Source organism: Dama dama, chromosome 29, assembly GCF_033118175.1.
Source record: "Dama dama isolate Ldn47 chromosome 29, ASM3311817v1, whole genome shotgun sequence".
NCBI classification, from domain to species: domain Eukaryota; kingdom Metazoa; phylum Chordata; class Mammalia; order Artiodactyla; family Cervidae; genus Dama; species Dama dama.
Window position 1 is genome coordinate 20,928,683 of NC_083709.1, and position 16,494 is coordinate 20,945,176.

A 16,494-nucleotide genomic window follows, 5' to 3' on the forward strand; every position below is an offset into this window, starting at 1 on the left:
AGGTACCATTACACGCCAGTCAGGATGGCTGCTATCCAAAAGTCTACAAGCAATAAATGCTGGAGAGGGTGTGGAGAAAAGGGAACCCTCTTACACTGTTGGTGGGAATGCAAACTAGTACAGCCGCTATGGAAAACAGTGTGGAGATTTCTTAAAAAACTGGAAATAGAGCTGCCATATGACCCAGCAATCCCACTTCTGGGCATACACACTGAGGAAACCAGATCTGAAAGAGACACGTGCACCCCAATGTTCATGGCAGCACTGTTTATAATAGCCAGGACATGGAAGCAACCTAGTTGCCCATCAGCAGATGAATGGATAAGGAAGCTGTGGTACATATACACCATGGAATATTACTCAGCCATTAAAAAGAATTCATTTGAACCAGTCCTAATGAGATGGATGAAGCTGGAGCCCCTTATACAGAGTGAAGTAAGCCAGAAAGATAAAGAACATTACAGCATACTAACACATATATATGGAATTTAGAAAGATGGTAACGATAACCCTATATGCAAAACAGAAAAAGAGACACAGAAATACAGAACAGACTTTTGAACTCTCTGGGAGAAGGTGAGGGTGGGATATTTTGAGAGGAATCGGGTGGAGAGGGAGGTGGGAGCGGGGATTGGGATGGGGAAGATGTGTAAATCCATGGCTGATTCATATCAATGTATGACAAAACCCACTGAAATGTTGTGAAGTAATTAGCCTCCAACTAATAAAAAAATTAAAAAAAAAAAAAAGAAGCAGGTAAAGGCCAGACCACAGAGCCCCCTGTGGGCCAGACTAGGAGTTTGGCTGGAGAAATCCACTAAACACTTGTATTTTATTTTTTAAACCTTTTATTATTGTTATTTTAAACATTTATTTGGCTGTGCTGGGTCTTAGTTGCGGCGTGTGGGATCCAGTTCCCTAATCAGGCGCCAAACCCAGGCCCCCTTCACTGTGAGTGCAGAGCCTTAGCTACTGGACCACCAAGGGAGACCCTCAAGACTTTAAAAGATACGTGTGTTTATTTATTTGGCTGTACCAAGTCTTAGTTGCAACACGCAGGACCTTACATCATCTGGGACCCTAGTTCTCTGACCAGGGGTCAAACCTGCACCCTCTGCTTTGAAAGGTGAAGTCTTAACCTCTGGACTGCCAGGGAAGTCCCTCCCTAAAGGCTTTTAACTAGTGGATTAGCATTGTCTCTCATCTGCAATTTTGGAAATTCCCCCCAGTTGTTGAATGGAGACTGGACTGGAGGGAAGGAGGAAGGAGGTAAGGAGACCAGGTAGGAGGAGATCATGGTATTATCCAGAAGTGTTAGGACATGGTCAGGGTTGTGGAGGTGGAGAAGGGTGGGGAGACATGACTTTCTGCCTTCTTATTCTTCTTGTTTCTTGTACCCTCCTGCCATCTCTTCACCTGTTCAGACGCTGTCAGCTGCTCACTGCCTGATGGCTTAGCTCATTTTTGCACCTACCTCCGTTCAGTAAATACCTGTTGATTGCTCTCATTTATTGATATCCCCCTGTTTGTAGATGGGGCTACTGCTACTTGTTGGGTAACTGCCTTTGTTCGTCTGATTGAAGATGAATGGGTGAGGGGACTTCCCTGGTGGTCCAGTGGTTAAGAATCTCCCTTGCAATGCAGGGGATGAAGATTCAATCCCTGCTCAGGGAGCTAAAATCCCATATGCCGTGGGGCAACTAACCCCGTGCACCCCAGCTAGAGGAGCCCACATGCAATGTTGAAAAGCCCCTTGTGCTGCAGCAAAGACCCAGTGCAGCCAAAAAACAAAAGGGGGGCAGTTAGGTTTTTTCCATGGCCGTTGTTTTGCCTCTGGGCTGTTTGGTTGTCAGCTCACAGAGCCAGCAGAGCTTGGGTGTGGGACACATCTGGGTGTGAATTCCTGTGCTCCCTCTATATTCTAGCTGTGTGACTTGGCGTAATGATTTCACTTCTCCAAGCTTCCATTTCCTCATCTATAAAATGTGTCTATGTCATGGGGTTGTGAAATGAAATTATAAATATAAGACATGTTGATTCTTGGTACGTAGTCGGTGTTCAGTAAGCAGTTGTGTTTGTACGTAGACACACTGCTGAAAACTGTCTCAAGAGAAATACTCTGTGTACAAAGAGTAAGGAATCAAAATTAGAAGGCGAGACCATGCTTAGAGCCTTAAATGAAGAGCCAGATGACACAATGGAAAACTTTTTTTTTTTTTTTTTTCAGAAAACTTATCGCAAATTCAAAATAGGAATTTTGGAACACAGAAATATGAACAGTGGATAATTGCAGTTCAGAAAGCATGCATGGTGTTTCAGATGCCAGACAAAGATGAAGAAAGCAGGATCTGTAAAGCCCTGTTTCTGTACACGTCACATTTGCGGGTATGTAGCTTCTTTGGATGGAGAAGGCAATGGCACCCCACTCCAGTACTCTTGCCTGGAAAATCCCATGGATGGAGGAGGCTGGTAGGCTGCAGTCCATGGGGTTGCTAGAAGTCGGACACAACTGAGCGACTTCACTTTCACTTTTCACTTTCATGCATTGGAGAAGGAAATGGCAACCCACTCCAGTGTTCTTGCCTGGAGAATCCCAGGGATGGGGGAGCCTGGTGGGATGCCGTCTATGGGGTCGCACAGAGTCGGACACGACTGAAGTGACTTAGCAGCAGCAGCAGCTTCTTTGGAAAAGGATATTTCAGTCGTAACACCTACTGGGAGCTGTGCTGTGGCAGCTGAGAGAGCATCGTTTAGGAACTTTCCTGGTGGTTCTTATGAAGCAAATGTCACAAGCTATCTTATTCAGCATCTATCTTTGCTCTCTGAAACCTAGCCCTAGAGGCCGAGGGACAGAAACAAAGACCATGGGTCTGTGCTCTACCTCAGTATCCCCATATTTGACCTTGGGGGTGATGAATATGACTATAGATACATGACCAGGGACAGCCATCTTTAAAGTCTTTAAAGTTCAGTAGGTGCGTCATGTTGCCACAGCCTGAAGCGCATTTTCCTACGTTTGGTCAAACCACATGCTAAGAAATCCAGAGTCTGTAGTTGTTTGCTGGTTAACCAAGAACCTAAGCAACAGTTACCACCATCACCTCTGCTTATCGTGCCATTGAAAATGTTTTAAAATACGTTCAATCCATGTGAATTTGTAGAATTTTAATGAACTGAACTGAATATTTGGTGTGATTCAGTGATGGCTTTGGATGTACAAAGAGGTTAAGTTGAATGTCTGAATTATGAAGCAGGTTGATGTGGAAGTTACTTTTCTTTCCTTTTTGTGATTTAATCTTTGACATGCATTTTTCATATAATTTTCTTTCTCTTCAAAGGATTCTAGGATCCAAAGTGATCCTAATTAATGACTAATTCTAGCTAACTGAGGTGTGTTGTTGTTGTTTTTTAACAGTATGGTTCTAGGGTTTTATTGCAGTAATGTTAGAGGCAATTATCTTTAAAAACTAAGTTGTAATAGACTTGAGACAAGTTTATTATTAAAATTAATTCTGTGTTAAGTACAGTGAAGTGATCTTAAGTATAGCAGTTGTATTAGACATTAGAAACATACTGAAAGTTTCCATTTTCAACAGAAATACAATGATGCCCTAATTATCAATGAGGATGCACGGGTGAAAGATGCTCTGAATTACTTGAAAAACTTCTTCAGAAATGTCCGGGCAGCAGGATTTGATGCAATTGAGCAAGATCTCACTCAGAGATTTGAAGGTAGGTGGTGTTTCCAGGGGGAGGAAGCCAGTAGAGCCTGGAGACTCCAGGGGCAGCATACGCATATGGTGTCACACTTAGCAACACCTGGTGATGCTCGGGGACTTGTCCGGGGCTTAAGAAGATAGGATACGTGGCAGGACTGTGAAACTTCAGGGAAATCTGCACTTAGGAAAAGAATCTGCTGCTTACACTATTTCCTGTTTCGAAGAAGGAAAAAATAGTAAGATTTGCAAAAGATACATCCCATAGAAATAGTCAATTGATAGGAACATGTTTTGGTTTAACTTTTGGTAATTGTATAAAGATTTAAAAAATATAAAAATGTTTTAATGATATTTAGACTGTAATTTGAGCTAACTCTGCGAGATAGCGAAGGACAGGGAAGCCTGGCATGCTGCAGTTCATGGGGAGCAAAGAGTTGGACATGACTTAGCGACCAAACAAGATTGTAATTATGTACTTCCATATAAAAAAGAAATGGCTCATGATGCCACTGTGTTCATATTAAGAAAAATATAGGAAAATATTAAATGAAAAGTAAGTCTTTCTTCTTCCTCTCTCAAATGCCTTTTCCCAAATAATAATTTTTGGTCTATACCGAAGTATTAACTATACATATGCTAAACACTGAACAACTAGCTCTGGGGGGAGGGAAAATTTATGTATTTATTAGTATATTCAGTGTATGCATTGCATTGGTGGTTATTTATGATAAAATTCTGGTCAGAGATTGAGAGATGAAATGTTTGAACTATGGCTAGAGGCTGCAGTGTGTTCTAAATTGCTAGAATTTATAAACCTTTTGTGGGCTTCCAGGTGGCACTAGTGGTAAAGAACCTGCCTGCCAATGCAGGAGTTGCAAGAGATGTGGGTTTGACCTCTGGGTCAGGTAGATCCTCTGGAGGAGGGCATGGCAACCCACTCCAGTATTCTTGCCTAGAGAATACCATGGACAGAGGAGCCTGGCAGGCTAGTCCTTAGCATAGCAAAGAGGTGGATATTACTGAAGCGACTTAGCACACACACATAAGGCTTTTGTAAAATATTCCCCTTTTTGCAGAAAAGCTGTTGGAACTAGAAGATATTTCCATGGATCCCAGCAATGAGAACCCTAAACTCGAAGATCTCAGCTTCATCTTGCAGGAGGAATACCACTTAAACCCAGAGACCAGAACCATCCTCTTTGCGAAAACCCGGGCACTAGTGGATGTAAGCTTCTTCCTCCTTGCAGAAAATAAGTTGGCCCAGTATCATTTTATTTAAAGATTGTCTGTTCTTCACTTCTTTGCAATTAAGCATCCCTATATAGGGTCTGTGTGGGTCTGTTTCTGGGCTCTTTATTCTTTTCTGATTTTCTGTTTGTTTATCCTTACACTAATACCTCACTGTCTCAATCACTCTGGTTTATAATGCCTTGATACACTCACAGCAAGCACTTCACAAATTTTTATTCTTTCCATCAATTAAAAAAAAATTTAGCCATGTCTGTGGGCATCTAGTGGTACCTCACTAAGGTTTTAATTTGTATTTCACTAGTGACTAATATAATTTAGCAGTTTTTCATATGCTCATTAGCTGTTCATGTATCTCCTTTGATGAAGTGTCTGTTTACATCTTTTGCCCATTTTAAAATGGGGTTTAACTGGGTTATTTATTATTGTTGAGTTTTTAAGTTATTGTTGTTAGTTTTTTGAGAGTTCTTTTTTCTGACAAAAATATCCTCTATCAGAAATGTGATTTGCAAACATTTTCTTCAAGATCTTTTCATTCTCTTAACCGTATCTCTTTCTGAAAGTTTTAACCTTTGACAGGTCCATTTTATCTTTTCTTTTTCTTTTTGTGGATTGTGCTTATGATTTTGTGTGTAAGAAACCTTTGCCTACCCAAAACACAAAGATTTTTTTTCCCATGTTATCGTCTAGAAGTTTTATAGATTTAGATTTTATATTTAAGTCTACAATTCATCTTGAAGTCTGGATTGAGGCTTTTTTCCTCTTAGCATGTGGGCATCCAATTGTTTCAGCATATGTGATGAAAAGACTATCCTTTCTCCACTGAATTGTGTTTGTTACTTAAAAAGATCAGTTGACTGTATTCATGTTGTTCTGTTTCTGGATTCTGTATTCTGTTCCATTCACCTACACATCTATCCTTTCACCCGTCATATGCGGTCTTGATTACTGTAGCTTTATAGTAATTAAGTCTTTTTTTTTTTTTTTTTTTTTAGTAATTAAGTCTTGAAATCAGGTAGTGTGAGTCTTCAACTTTTAAATTTTTTTCAACATTGTCTTAGCTACCTTTCTTTACCTTTCCATTTTTATTTTAGAATAAACTCATCCACATCTATGAGAAAATCTATTGAAATTTCATTTGGGATTGCACTGAACCCATAGATAAAGCTGGGGAGAAATGATATCATAACAGTGTATCTTTTTTATTTATATAGGGCTTCTGTATTCATTATCTACCACTGATAACAGTTTATCCCCAAAGCAAGTAGCTGGAAACAACAGACATCTATCATCTTATAATGTGTATGGGTCAGTAACCTGGAAACAGCTAACCGGGTGTTTCCGTCTCAGGACATCTCCCGAGGCTCCAGTCAGGTTGTTGGCCCTGGCGACAGCCACCTTAAGGTTGGGAGGATCAACCCCCAACCCCACTTGTGTGTTTTTTGGCAGAAGATGCGCTTAGCTCATTCATGGGGGCTTCCCGATAGCTCAGTGGGTAAAGAAGCTGCCTGCAATGCAGGAGACACAGAAGACACGGGTTTGATCCCTGGGTCAGGAAGATCCCTTGGAGAAGGAAAGGGCAAGCCACTTTAGTATTCTTGCCTGGGAGATCCCATTGACAGAGGAGCCTGGAGGGCTACAGTCCATAGCTGTCGCAAAGAGAGTTGGACATGACCTAATGACTAAGTATGCACACACATGCTTAGCTCATTCATGGGGGCCTCTCCACAAGCTGGCCTCACAAAGGGGTGCTGGCCTCCCCTAGAGTTAAGTGATCCAAGAGAGGTTGAGAGGGCACCTAATGTCAAGGTCACAGTCATGTTATAGCTTCAACTTGGAACTGATTCCCCTCAGGTCTGCCTTATTTTATTCACTAGAAGCAAGTCAGTAAGTTCATTTCACACTTGAGGGGAAAGGATTAAACAGGATCTGAATTCCAGGGGGTGGAGATCACTCACAGCTACCTTAGAGGCCACCTACCACATCTTCTTTGGTTTCTTTTATCAGTGTTTCGTCATTTTCAGCATACAGATTCTGCACATATTTTGTTAAACTTACACCTAAGTATTAATGCCATTATAAATGGTACTTTTGTTTGTTGCTGGTATTTAGAAATACAACTAATGTCTGTGTATTGATCTTGTGTTCTGAGATCTTTCTAAATTCACTTATTTTCTACCTACCCACTATTCTGAACCTTGCCTTTTTCACTGAAAAAATGTCTTAGAAATTGAATCATATCAGATTACAAAGAGAGACACCATTATATTTATTTATTGCATAGAATTCAATCACTAGAAGCTTTTGATTCCTCAGGTCTATTAGTCTGAAAACTACTTCAGAATGCTTGTCTGTATACTTCTTAAAAATTGAAGTAGAGTTGATTTATGATGTTGTGTTTATTTCTGCTGTATAGCAAAATGATTCAGTTATACATATACATACATAATTTTTTAATTCTTTTCTATTATCATTTACTTTAAGCTTTTTTTCTACTTGCATTGTTGTTTAGTCACTAAGTCATGTCCAACTCTTTGTGACCCCATGGACTGCCACATGCCAAATTCCCCTGTCCTCCACTGTCTCCTGGAGTTTGCTCAAATCCATGTCCATTGAGTCAGTGGTGCTATCTAACTATCCCATCCTCTGCCATTCCCTCTTTTTGCCTTCATTCTTTCCTAGCATCAAGATCTTTTCCAATGAGTTAGGTCTTCAAATCAGGCGGCATATATGCAATATTGAATTAATACAGAATAGTATCCAGCTGACAACTGCTTTGTATTTTCAGGCCTTAAAGAACTGGATTGAAGAACATCCTAGGCTCAGCTTTCTAAAACCTGGCGTATTGACTGGACGTGGCAGAACAAATCAGACAATGGGTATTTATATATAGTGCGTTAGATCTAACATACTATATATATAAGAACATATATGATATATTTTAATTCTTTCTTAGTGCTTGTATCAGTCTGGGTTCAACCAGAGAAGCAAAATCAGTAGGAGATTATAAATACATACATATATATATATATACACACACACACACACACACACACACACACACACATTCATATATATATAGCACCACATGTATATTGTACACAAACAGGCACACAGGGATGTAGTACAAGGAATTGACGTACACACTTGTTCTGGCAAAGCCAGTCCGAGTCCGCAGGGCAGGTCAGGACCAGTTGAACCCCATAGGTGTGAGCTGTCCAGAGTCTCTGAGGTCAGGGATCACCTCAGTCCTCTTTTCAAGGGCCGCCTTGTTTAGGTCAGGCCTGCCTAAAATGAAGTGCCTATTGAGTAACCATATCAACTGATTTAAGAAGTTTAGTTACATCTGCAAATCCCCTTCACAGAAACACCTAGGTGAACATCTGGGGATTGCAGTTAAGCCTAGCTCAGTGAACACATTCAAAAGCCATCACCATGCTCAAATGTCAGAAACTTGTAGACTTTCCTCCTCCCATGTGTCCTGCAGACAAAACGAAAGTTCTGTTTTGTTTTTAATATTGTTTGAGTATGTTACTCTCTTGCTCAAATTTTCAACCAGTAGATTAACTGGAAATAGAAATGTTCTCTATCTATTTTATTGTCATTCTTTAAAATATAAAAAGACTTCTATGTATTATGTATTTTATAATTAAAAAAAGTCCTAGAGACAATCCTAAAATCTAGGTAGGGGGGGTTAAAGGATGAAAGGCAGCTTTGATCCTAGGTGGCCAGTCCTCATGCTGACATTCTCACAGCCATGCTCCCCACCCCCCAGTGACAGGCAATGACACGTCCTCACTGTATCTCTTATTGAATGCTGTTTATAATAAACAGTCCTGCTCTCAGTCGTTGGTCATCACCCTTGAAGTTTCCCTTTATGCAAAATTTAAGCCTCATTAATCTAAAAAGCAAAGTCAGATTTTGAATAGTTGGCTTACCAAATGAGGTCCAACACGACCTTGTGGTTGGAATTGTCTTCTGCCGTATGACTCCAGCATGAGTCCAACTTGATTTTCAAACTTTGTTATTCATGCATACATAAGCACCCAGAAGGTATTTTTCATATTTGTTTGTCCATCCCTCCATTCATCCGTCCATTCATTCGTTCATCTCTCCATCCACCATCCACCCACATTCACTGAGAACTCACTCTGTGCCAGTAACTGTGCTTCTGCCCAGCAGCCTCCCCCTCCTCCTAAGTCTAGACCATGAGGGTGGAGTCTCCCTCACCCACATCCCACAGCACACAGTTCTGGCTGCATTCATTGTCATCGCACTGAATCATAGTTTCCCATGTATAGCCTTCTTCCACAAACTGGGAGCTCCCTTTAGATAAAAATGAGCCTTTTAACCATTCTATCCTTATCTGACAAACCATAATTGCAGAATAAATGTTTGATGAACAAATAGTTAAATTCAGAAATTGGTGAAGTGTGGTGTCTGTCTTGGGCATGTTCATTGCTTAGTAGATCATAGTGAAAAGAAATTGTTTTGGCCTCGGCAAAATATATGTCAAAATTTTGCTGCCAATTTACTGGGACAGAGTTGGAACTTTTATAAATTCTGCTAACTCTGAGGTGGAGACCACTTAAGTTCCTGTTCTTCTCAGTGTGTCAGTGGCTGGAAACTGCACAGTGGTAGGGTCCTCAACTTAAATTCCAAGCCTGGTTTGGCTAGTTAGCTGTCAGTTTACTATGCCTCCAAAACCTCCAGGTCTTCACCTGTAGTAAAGGGGAATCATAACATTTGCCATGTCAACCTAAAAAGGGCCTTGTGAAGTTCCAGTGAGTAAGTAGATGTGAAAAGGTCTTATTAGCTGAGAACTCCTGGATGTGCACAAAGGTGTTACAGTTAGCTATTGATATATTTTTAAAATTTTTATTGGAAATAGTTGATTTACAATGTCACGTTAGTTTCAGATATACAACTAAGTGAATCAGTTACACATATGCATATAGCCACTGTTTTTTTTCAGTTTCTTTCCCTATATAGGCCATTACAGAGGACTGAGCAGATTCTGGCTAGTTATCTATTTTATATATAGTGGTGTGTATATATCAGTCCCAATCTCTGTGTATCCCTTCCCCCGTTATCCTCTGGTAACCATGTTTGTTTTCTACATCCATGACTACTTCCGTTTTGTAAATACATTCATTGGTACCCTTTTCTTTAGATTCTACACATAAGTGGTATCCTATGATATTTGTCAAGCTGTTGGTATTTTTTCAAAAAATTTAATATTTGTTTTGAGATATCGTGACCAAAACTACATAGCTAGTAGGTGCTGCAGCTGGAAGTTGAGGTCAGGCAGACTTGTGATAGAGTCCAAGATGTCAGACCCCCGCCTTATCTTCTCTAAAGCAAGGACAGGGATGGGGCCTACCCCAGGGCTTGTTGTGAGATCATGAAGGTAAAGCACTTATCGCAGTACCTGGCATGTCGTAAGCTTTCCATAATCAACAGCTGTGTTTTTCAATGGTAAAGTTCCCTCTTGGTGAGTTATGTAATGCCCTCTGACACAGGAATGACCCTCCCAGCACAGAAGTGTGCACTGGATGCATTCAGAACCAACAGAGACAGCAAGATTCTAATTGCTACCTCGGTTGCCGACGAAGGCATTGACATTGCTCAGTGCAATCTGGTCATCCTCTACGAGTATGTGGGCAATGTCATCAAAATGATCCAAACCAGAGGTAAGAAGAGCTTTGATGCCAGGACTCAAAGGCTACCGTTTTCTCTGACTTGTGAATGTGTCTGTCATTCCAGCCCTTCTCGTTTGCCGTGACTAAACCTTCCAGCATTGGCCCTTACGGTGACCTACTTGTTCAGGATGGGGTGGTTACAGTTTTGTCCACAATTCTGTCTATTTTTGTTCTTGTTCACAATGAATACTGCTTTCTTGGTTAATATTGGCTGACGTATTGATGGAAGGAAAATTCCAGCTTTGAGGCTTCAGCAGTCACATGTGAACGGTTCATGGCTGTGCTTGGGTGCTGGTGGGTCCCCTGTGTGCCAGAAAGGACACTGCAAGTTCTGTCCCACTGGAACTAGGCAGCCTTCTAACTGGCCTTTCTTATTTTTCCTTAATTTCCATAACTACAGCTGCCACATTATTTTTCCTGAAAAACAGCTCTGAGCATCTCACCTCCCTGTATAGAAACTCCCATGGTTCCCAAATGTTCTTGATGTTAAAGCATTTTCAAAATCCGGCACCTCTTATCTTTCCCGTTCTTGCACTTTGTGCATTGTCCACTTCAGCCTACCTGGCTTCACCTTTTTTCCTTCTTGAAGGACTTGCTCATGTATTGTTGCTGCTGCTCATTGTTTCTCTCCCCCTGCTTCCACATCGCCGGTTCCTCATTCTCCCAGCTGGCAGTCGTCTCTAAGTTGAATGCCCGTGGCCCTTTTATCCCTCTTTTTTATACCCTTCTCATTTCCACCCATATCTGGTGGTTGTGAACATGTCTCTTTTTTAAAAGTTTTATTTATTTTTGGCTATGCTGGGTCTCCCCATCTATTTCCCATGAGGTGACGTGACCGGATGCCATGGTCTTAGTTTTCTGAATGTTGAGCTTTAAGCCAACTTTTTCACTCTCCGCTTTCACTTTCATCAAGAGGCTCTTTAGTTCTTCTTCACTTTCGGCATATCTGGTGTCATCTGCATATCTAAGGTTATTGATATTTCTCCCGGCAATCTTGATTCCAGCTTGTGCATCCTCCAGCCCGGCGTTTCTCAAATGATGCACTCTGCATTTAAGTTAAATAAGCTGGGTGACAATATACAGCCTTGATCTACTCCTTTTCCTATTTGGAACCGGTCTGTTGTTCCATGTCCAGTTCTAACTGTTGCTTCCTGACCTGCATACAGGTTTCTCAAGAGGCAGGTCAGGTGGTCTGGTATTCCTATCTCTTGAAGAATTTTCCAGTTTGTTGTGATCCACACAGTCAAAGGCTTTGGCATAGTCAATAAAGCAGAAATAGATGTTTTTCTGGAACTCTCTTGCTTTTTCGATAATCCAGCAGATGTTGGCAATTTTATCTCTTGTTCCTCCGCCTTTTCTAAAACCAGCTTGAACATCTGGAAGTGTGATGCTGGGAAAGATTGAGGGCAGGAGGAGAAGGGGACGACAGAGGATGAGATGGTTGGATGGCATCACCGACTTGATGGACATGGGTTTGGGTGGACTCCGGGAGTTGGTGATGGACAGGGAGGCCTGGCGGGTTGTGCTTCATGGGGTTGCAAAGAGTCAGACACGACTGAGCGACTGAACTGAACTGAACTGAATGCTGGGTTTTCCTTGCTTTTCGCTCAGGCGTTTCTCCAGTTTCGGTCCACGGGCTTCTCGTTACGCTGGCCTGTCTCACTGCAGAGTACAGGCTCTAGGGTGTGCAGACTTCAGAGCATGTGGCCTCAGTAGCTGTGGTGCACAAGCTCAGTTGCCCCGTGGCATGTGGTATCTTCCTGGACCAGGAGTTTTAACCTGTTTCCCCTGCATTGGCAGGTAGATTCCCATCCACTGGACCACCAGTCAAGTCCTGTGAAACATACCTTATTTCCCGACTTCCCCATCTGTTCATCATTCATCATTGGGGCCCTCACAGTGTCACCCTGGAGGTTCCTGCTGGGTTGTCTTTAAGCAGTGTCTCTAATAATGTGTCTGTCCTATCACACTGCACCAGGGAGACCCTGAGCAGCCAGCCTGAAGGGGGTTCCTTTATCTGAATGTTTAATGTGCAGCTGCACAGCTGCGTTTGACTACACACCCTACCAGCTCAGCTTTTCCAGAAAGTGGGATTCAGTGAACCAAAGTTGAATTTTAAGAATAGCCCTGTTTCTTTCACATTCTCCCATTTGTCAGAGTTTTAAGTCAAAGACACCAAATAAAGTGTTTATTTTCTAACAGGCAGAGGAAGAGCAAGAGGGAGCAAGTGCTTCCTTCTGACTAGTAATGCTGATGTAATCGAAAAAGAAAAAATAAACATCTGCAAAGAAAAAATGATGAACGACTCCATTTCAAGCCTGCAGAGCTGGAATGAAGCAGAATTTAAGGAAAAGGTAAGTCTTTGTATCCGTGTGACTCCTTCAGAATCTAACTATAAGCCATGAACAGGGACCGTGAGCCTGGTTGGTACCTGTTCTCATTTTGCTCTGAGTGTTTCTTAGGTTATATTTTTATTTTTTTAAATATTTGTTTATTTGTCTGCATTGGGTTTAGTCGCAGCATGTTGGATCTTCGTTACAGAGTGCAGGCTTCTCTAGTCAGGGCTCAAGGGCTCCTCTCTAGCTGTGGTGCACAGGCTTAGGAGTTGTGGCAGGCTTAGTTGCCCCACAGTATGTGGGACCTTCGTTTCCCAACCAGGGATCAAACTCTCCTCCCCTGCATTGGAAGGTGGGTTCTTACCCACTGGACCGCCAGGAATTCACCCCACAGTGAATATCAGGTTCATTCTGCTGTAATTCTTATAGTGCTAATACTTGAAGCTATGCTTTTAGATCTAAAGGGAAACAGCTAGAATAGCTCCTACATGGACTGTTCACTTTGAGGACAGCACCCTAACACTCAAGACACAGCTCTTTTTCGTCTTTTCTTCACGGCTCTCTCTAACACCTGGAGTCCTTGGGGAGGCGGTCCTGGCGCGCTGTGCCTGGAGCTGTGCCCAGTATCGGCAGGCCTGTTCATGCATGTGGGTGCCAGTGTGGACCTTGGAGTAGAATGCTGGCTCAGCCCAGCCTCTGAGTGGTGCGTTAGTTTGACTTTAATTTCCTCTATGACACGGCATGGAAGCAGATTAGGGAAAGAGACACACACAGACACCCCCCACCCCTCACAGACACCCATACTTTCTCCAGACCGTTTGCAGAGACTTCATCTCAGACTCTCTGGAGACACTGGACTCTGCAGCCCTGGGGAAGAGTTTAACGTTAGAATCAGTGGTTCCAGTCTCAATTCTGCCACTTATAAAACGTGTGACTTCAGATAGTTCCTCTTTGAAATTATCATTCTCATTTGTAGAACTCACAGGGTGGTTTTGGAGATAAAGTGAGATGTATGCATTGCTTCCTACAGTGCCTCGTGTAAAGTAAGTACTTAAAATGGGAGTGGTTACAGGACAAGGGTGAGAGGCCTACTTTAACTTCATGAAGATGAGTCTTACAATTCAGTAGAGTAATTCCATAGGGGTCATAATTTTGAAAAGTCATAATCTGTATGTTCAAAAAAGTATTGAGGGGGAATGAACTATCGAAAGCAAACTAATGGTTACTTAAGGAAAAAATTATGATGTTATATCAGTGTTGATTCATTTTAAAAAACATTGCTTCCTAAAGTTAGGAGAACCAGATATTTGAAAGTACCTCTTCTATGTTTTCACTGAGAAGAATTGCAGGGAAATTCTTTAGTTCCCCTTAACTTCCCCCTTTACTTTTACTTAGGACAAGGTTTTTCCCCTGAGCTGCTTCTCTATTGTGTATAATATAGACGCGATGCTGATTAAAGGCTTTAAAACCTTTTTAGCTTTGGCATAATTTCTTTATCTCCTCCACTAGGTAACGGTGTGCTTACACTCACATGTGGCAAAAGCAAGAGAGTAAAAGCCTGTTCAGGAAGATAGAGGCTGGAACAAACATATAGACATTCTTTTTTATTTTTTTAAAATAATTTTATTTATTTATATTATTTTTGGCTGTGCTGAGTCTCTGTTGCCACCAGGACTTTTCCCTAGCCGCAGTGAGCGGTCTTCTCACTGCTGTGGCTGCTCTTGTTGCGGAGCATGGGCTCAGGAACTGAAGGCTTCAGTAGTTGTGGTTCTCAGGCTCAGTAGATGTGGCACATGGGCTTAGTTGCTCCACAGCATGTGGGATCTTCCCGGGCCAGGGATTGAACCCATGTCTCCTGTACTAGCAGACAGATTGTTTACGACTGAGCCACCAGAGAAACCCTAGAGTTCATTTTTTACTTTTTAAAATTATATTTTAAATTAAAATTTAATTTTTCTGGTTTTTGACTTTTTTTTTTCAAACTTTCTATTTTGTATTGGGGTATAGCCGATTAACAATACTGTGGTAGTTTCAGGTGAATAGCGAAGGTACTTAGCCATATGTTCTTTTGTAGCCAACATATCAGGTCATAGAGTGGGGTCAGGAGAAGATGGACTGTTGTTAAATATCTGTTGAATCAGGCTAGTGAAGAGCACTGGGGAATTCCCCTAACATGCATGGACTGAAAATGGGCAGAGATGGTAAAAAGTGAGCAGGGACCCAGCTCAAGAGTGGCCTGGAGTCACTGCTAGCTGATAATTCCATGGTGGTTGGGAGGGCAGAGTCTTGGTCTCCTCCCTGTCCTGTTGTGGTGACCAGCGCATGCTGCCATGGTTAAAGAGGCAGGCTTTGCTGTCAAGGGGAAAGGCTTAGGAGAAGTATACCAAGGTAGGGGAAACCTTATTCTCTTAAAAGTCAAAGGATTTATGGTTCTCAGGGTGAGCCCCCTGTCTGTGGTGTTTTAAAAAGGGAAAGACTAGAGATCTCTTCAAGAAAATTAGAGACACCCAAGGAACATTTCATGCAAAGATGGGCTCAATAAAGGACAGAAATGGTATGGACCTAATAGAAGCAGAAGATATTAAGAAGAGGTGGCAAGAATACACAAAGGAACTGTACAGAAGGGATCTTCACAACCCAGGTGATCACGATGGTGTGATCACTCATCTAGAGACAGACATCCTGGAATGGGAAGTCAAGTGGGCCTTAGGAAGCATCACTATGAACAAAGCTAGTGGAGGTGACGGAATTCCAGTTGAACTATTTCAACTCCTAAAGATGATGCTGTGAACGTGCTGCACTCAATATGCCAGCAAATTTGGAAAACTCATCAGTGGCCACAGGACTGGAAAAGGTCAGTTTTCATTCCAATCCCAAAGAAGGGCAATGCCAAAGATTGCTCAGACTACTGCACAGTTGTACTCATCTCACACGCTAGTAAAGTAATGCTCAAAATTCTCCAAGCCAGGCTTCAGTGATATGTGAACCAGGAACTTCCAGATGTTCAAGCTGGTTTTAGAAAAGGCAGAGGAACCAGAGATCAAGTTGCCAATATCCACTGGATTATCAAAAAAGTTCAGGTGAGTTCCAGAAAAACATCTATTTCTGTTTTCTTGACTATGCCAAAGTCTTTGACTGTGTGGATCACAATAAACTGTGGAAAATTCTGAAAGAGATGGGCATACCAGACCACCTGACCTGCCTGTTGAGACATCTGTATGCAGGCCAGGAAGCAACCGTTAGAACTGGACATGGAACAACAGACTGGTTCCAAATAGGAAAAGGAGTAGGTGAAGGCTGTATATTGTCACCCTGCTTATTTAACTTCTATGCAGAGTACATCATGAGAAATGCTGGGCTGGAGGAAGCACAAGCTGGAATCAAGATTGCTGGGAGAAATATCAATAACCTCAGATATGCAGATGATACCAGATATGCCGAAAGGGAAGAAGAACTAAAGAGCCTCTTGATGAAAGTGAAAGAGGACAG

At 41.9% G+C, this 16,494-nt stretch overlaps 1 protein-coding gene across 3 annotated transcripts in view; it reads left to right on the top strand.

Moving 5' to 3' along the window:
- LOC133048569 (antiviral innate immune response receptor RIG-I-like) overlaps positions 1–16,494 on the top strand; it is a 69,942-nt gene that overhangs the window by 28,427 nt on the left and 25,021 nt on the right. For all 3 annotated transcript variants that reach the window (XM_061132295.1, XM_061132294.1, XM_061132296.1), the window contains exons 11-16: positions 2,228–2,385; positions 3,597–3,732; positions 4,796–4,944; positions 7,756–7,846; positions 10,490–10,660; positions 12,872–13,023. In XM_061132295.1, coding sequence (XP_060988278.1) covers positions 2,228–2,385; positions 3,597–3,732; positions 4,796–4,944; positions 7,756–7,846; positions 10,490–10,660; positions 12,872–13,023 — 857 coding nt within the window. The remainder of the gene's footprint in view (positions 1–2,227; positions 2,386–3,596; positions 3,733–4,795; positions 4,945–7,755; positions 7,847–10,489; positions 10,661–12,871; positions 13,024–16,494) is intronic.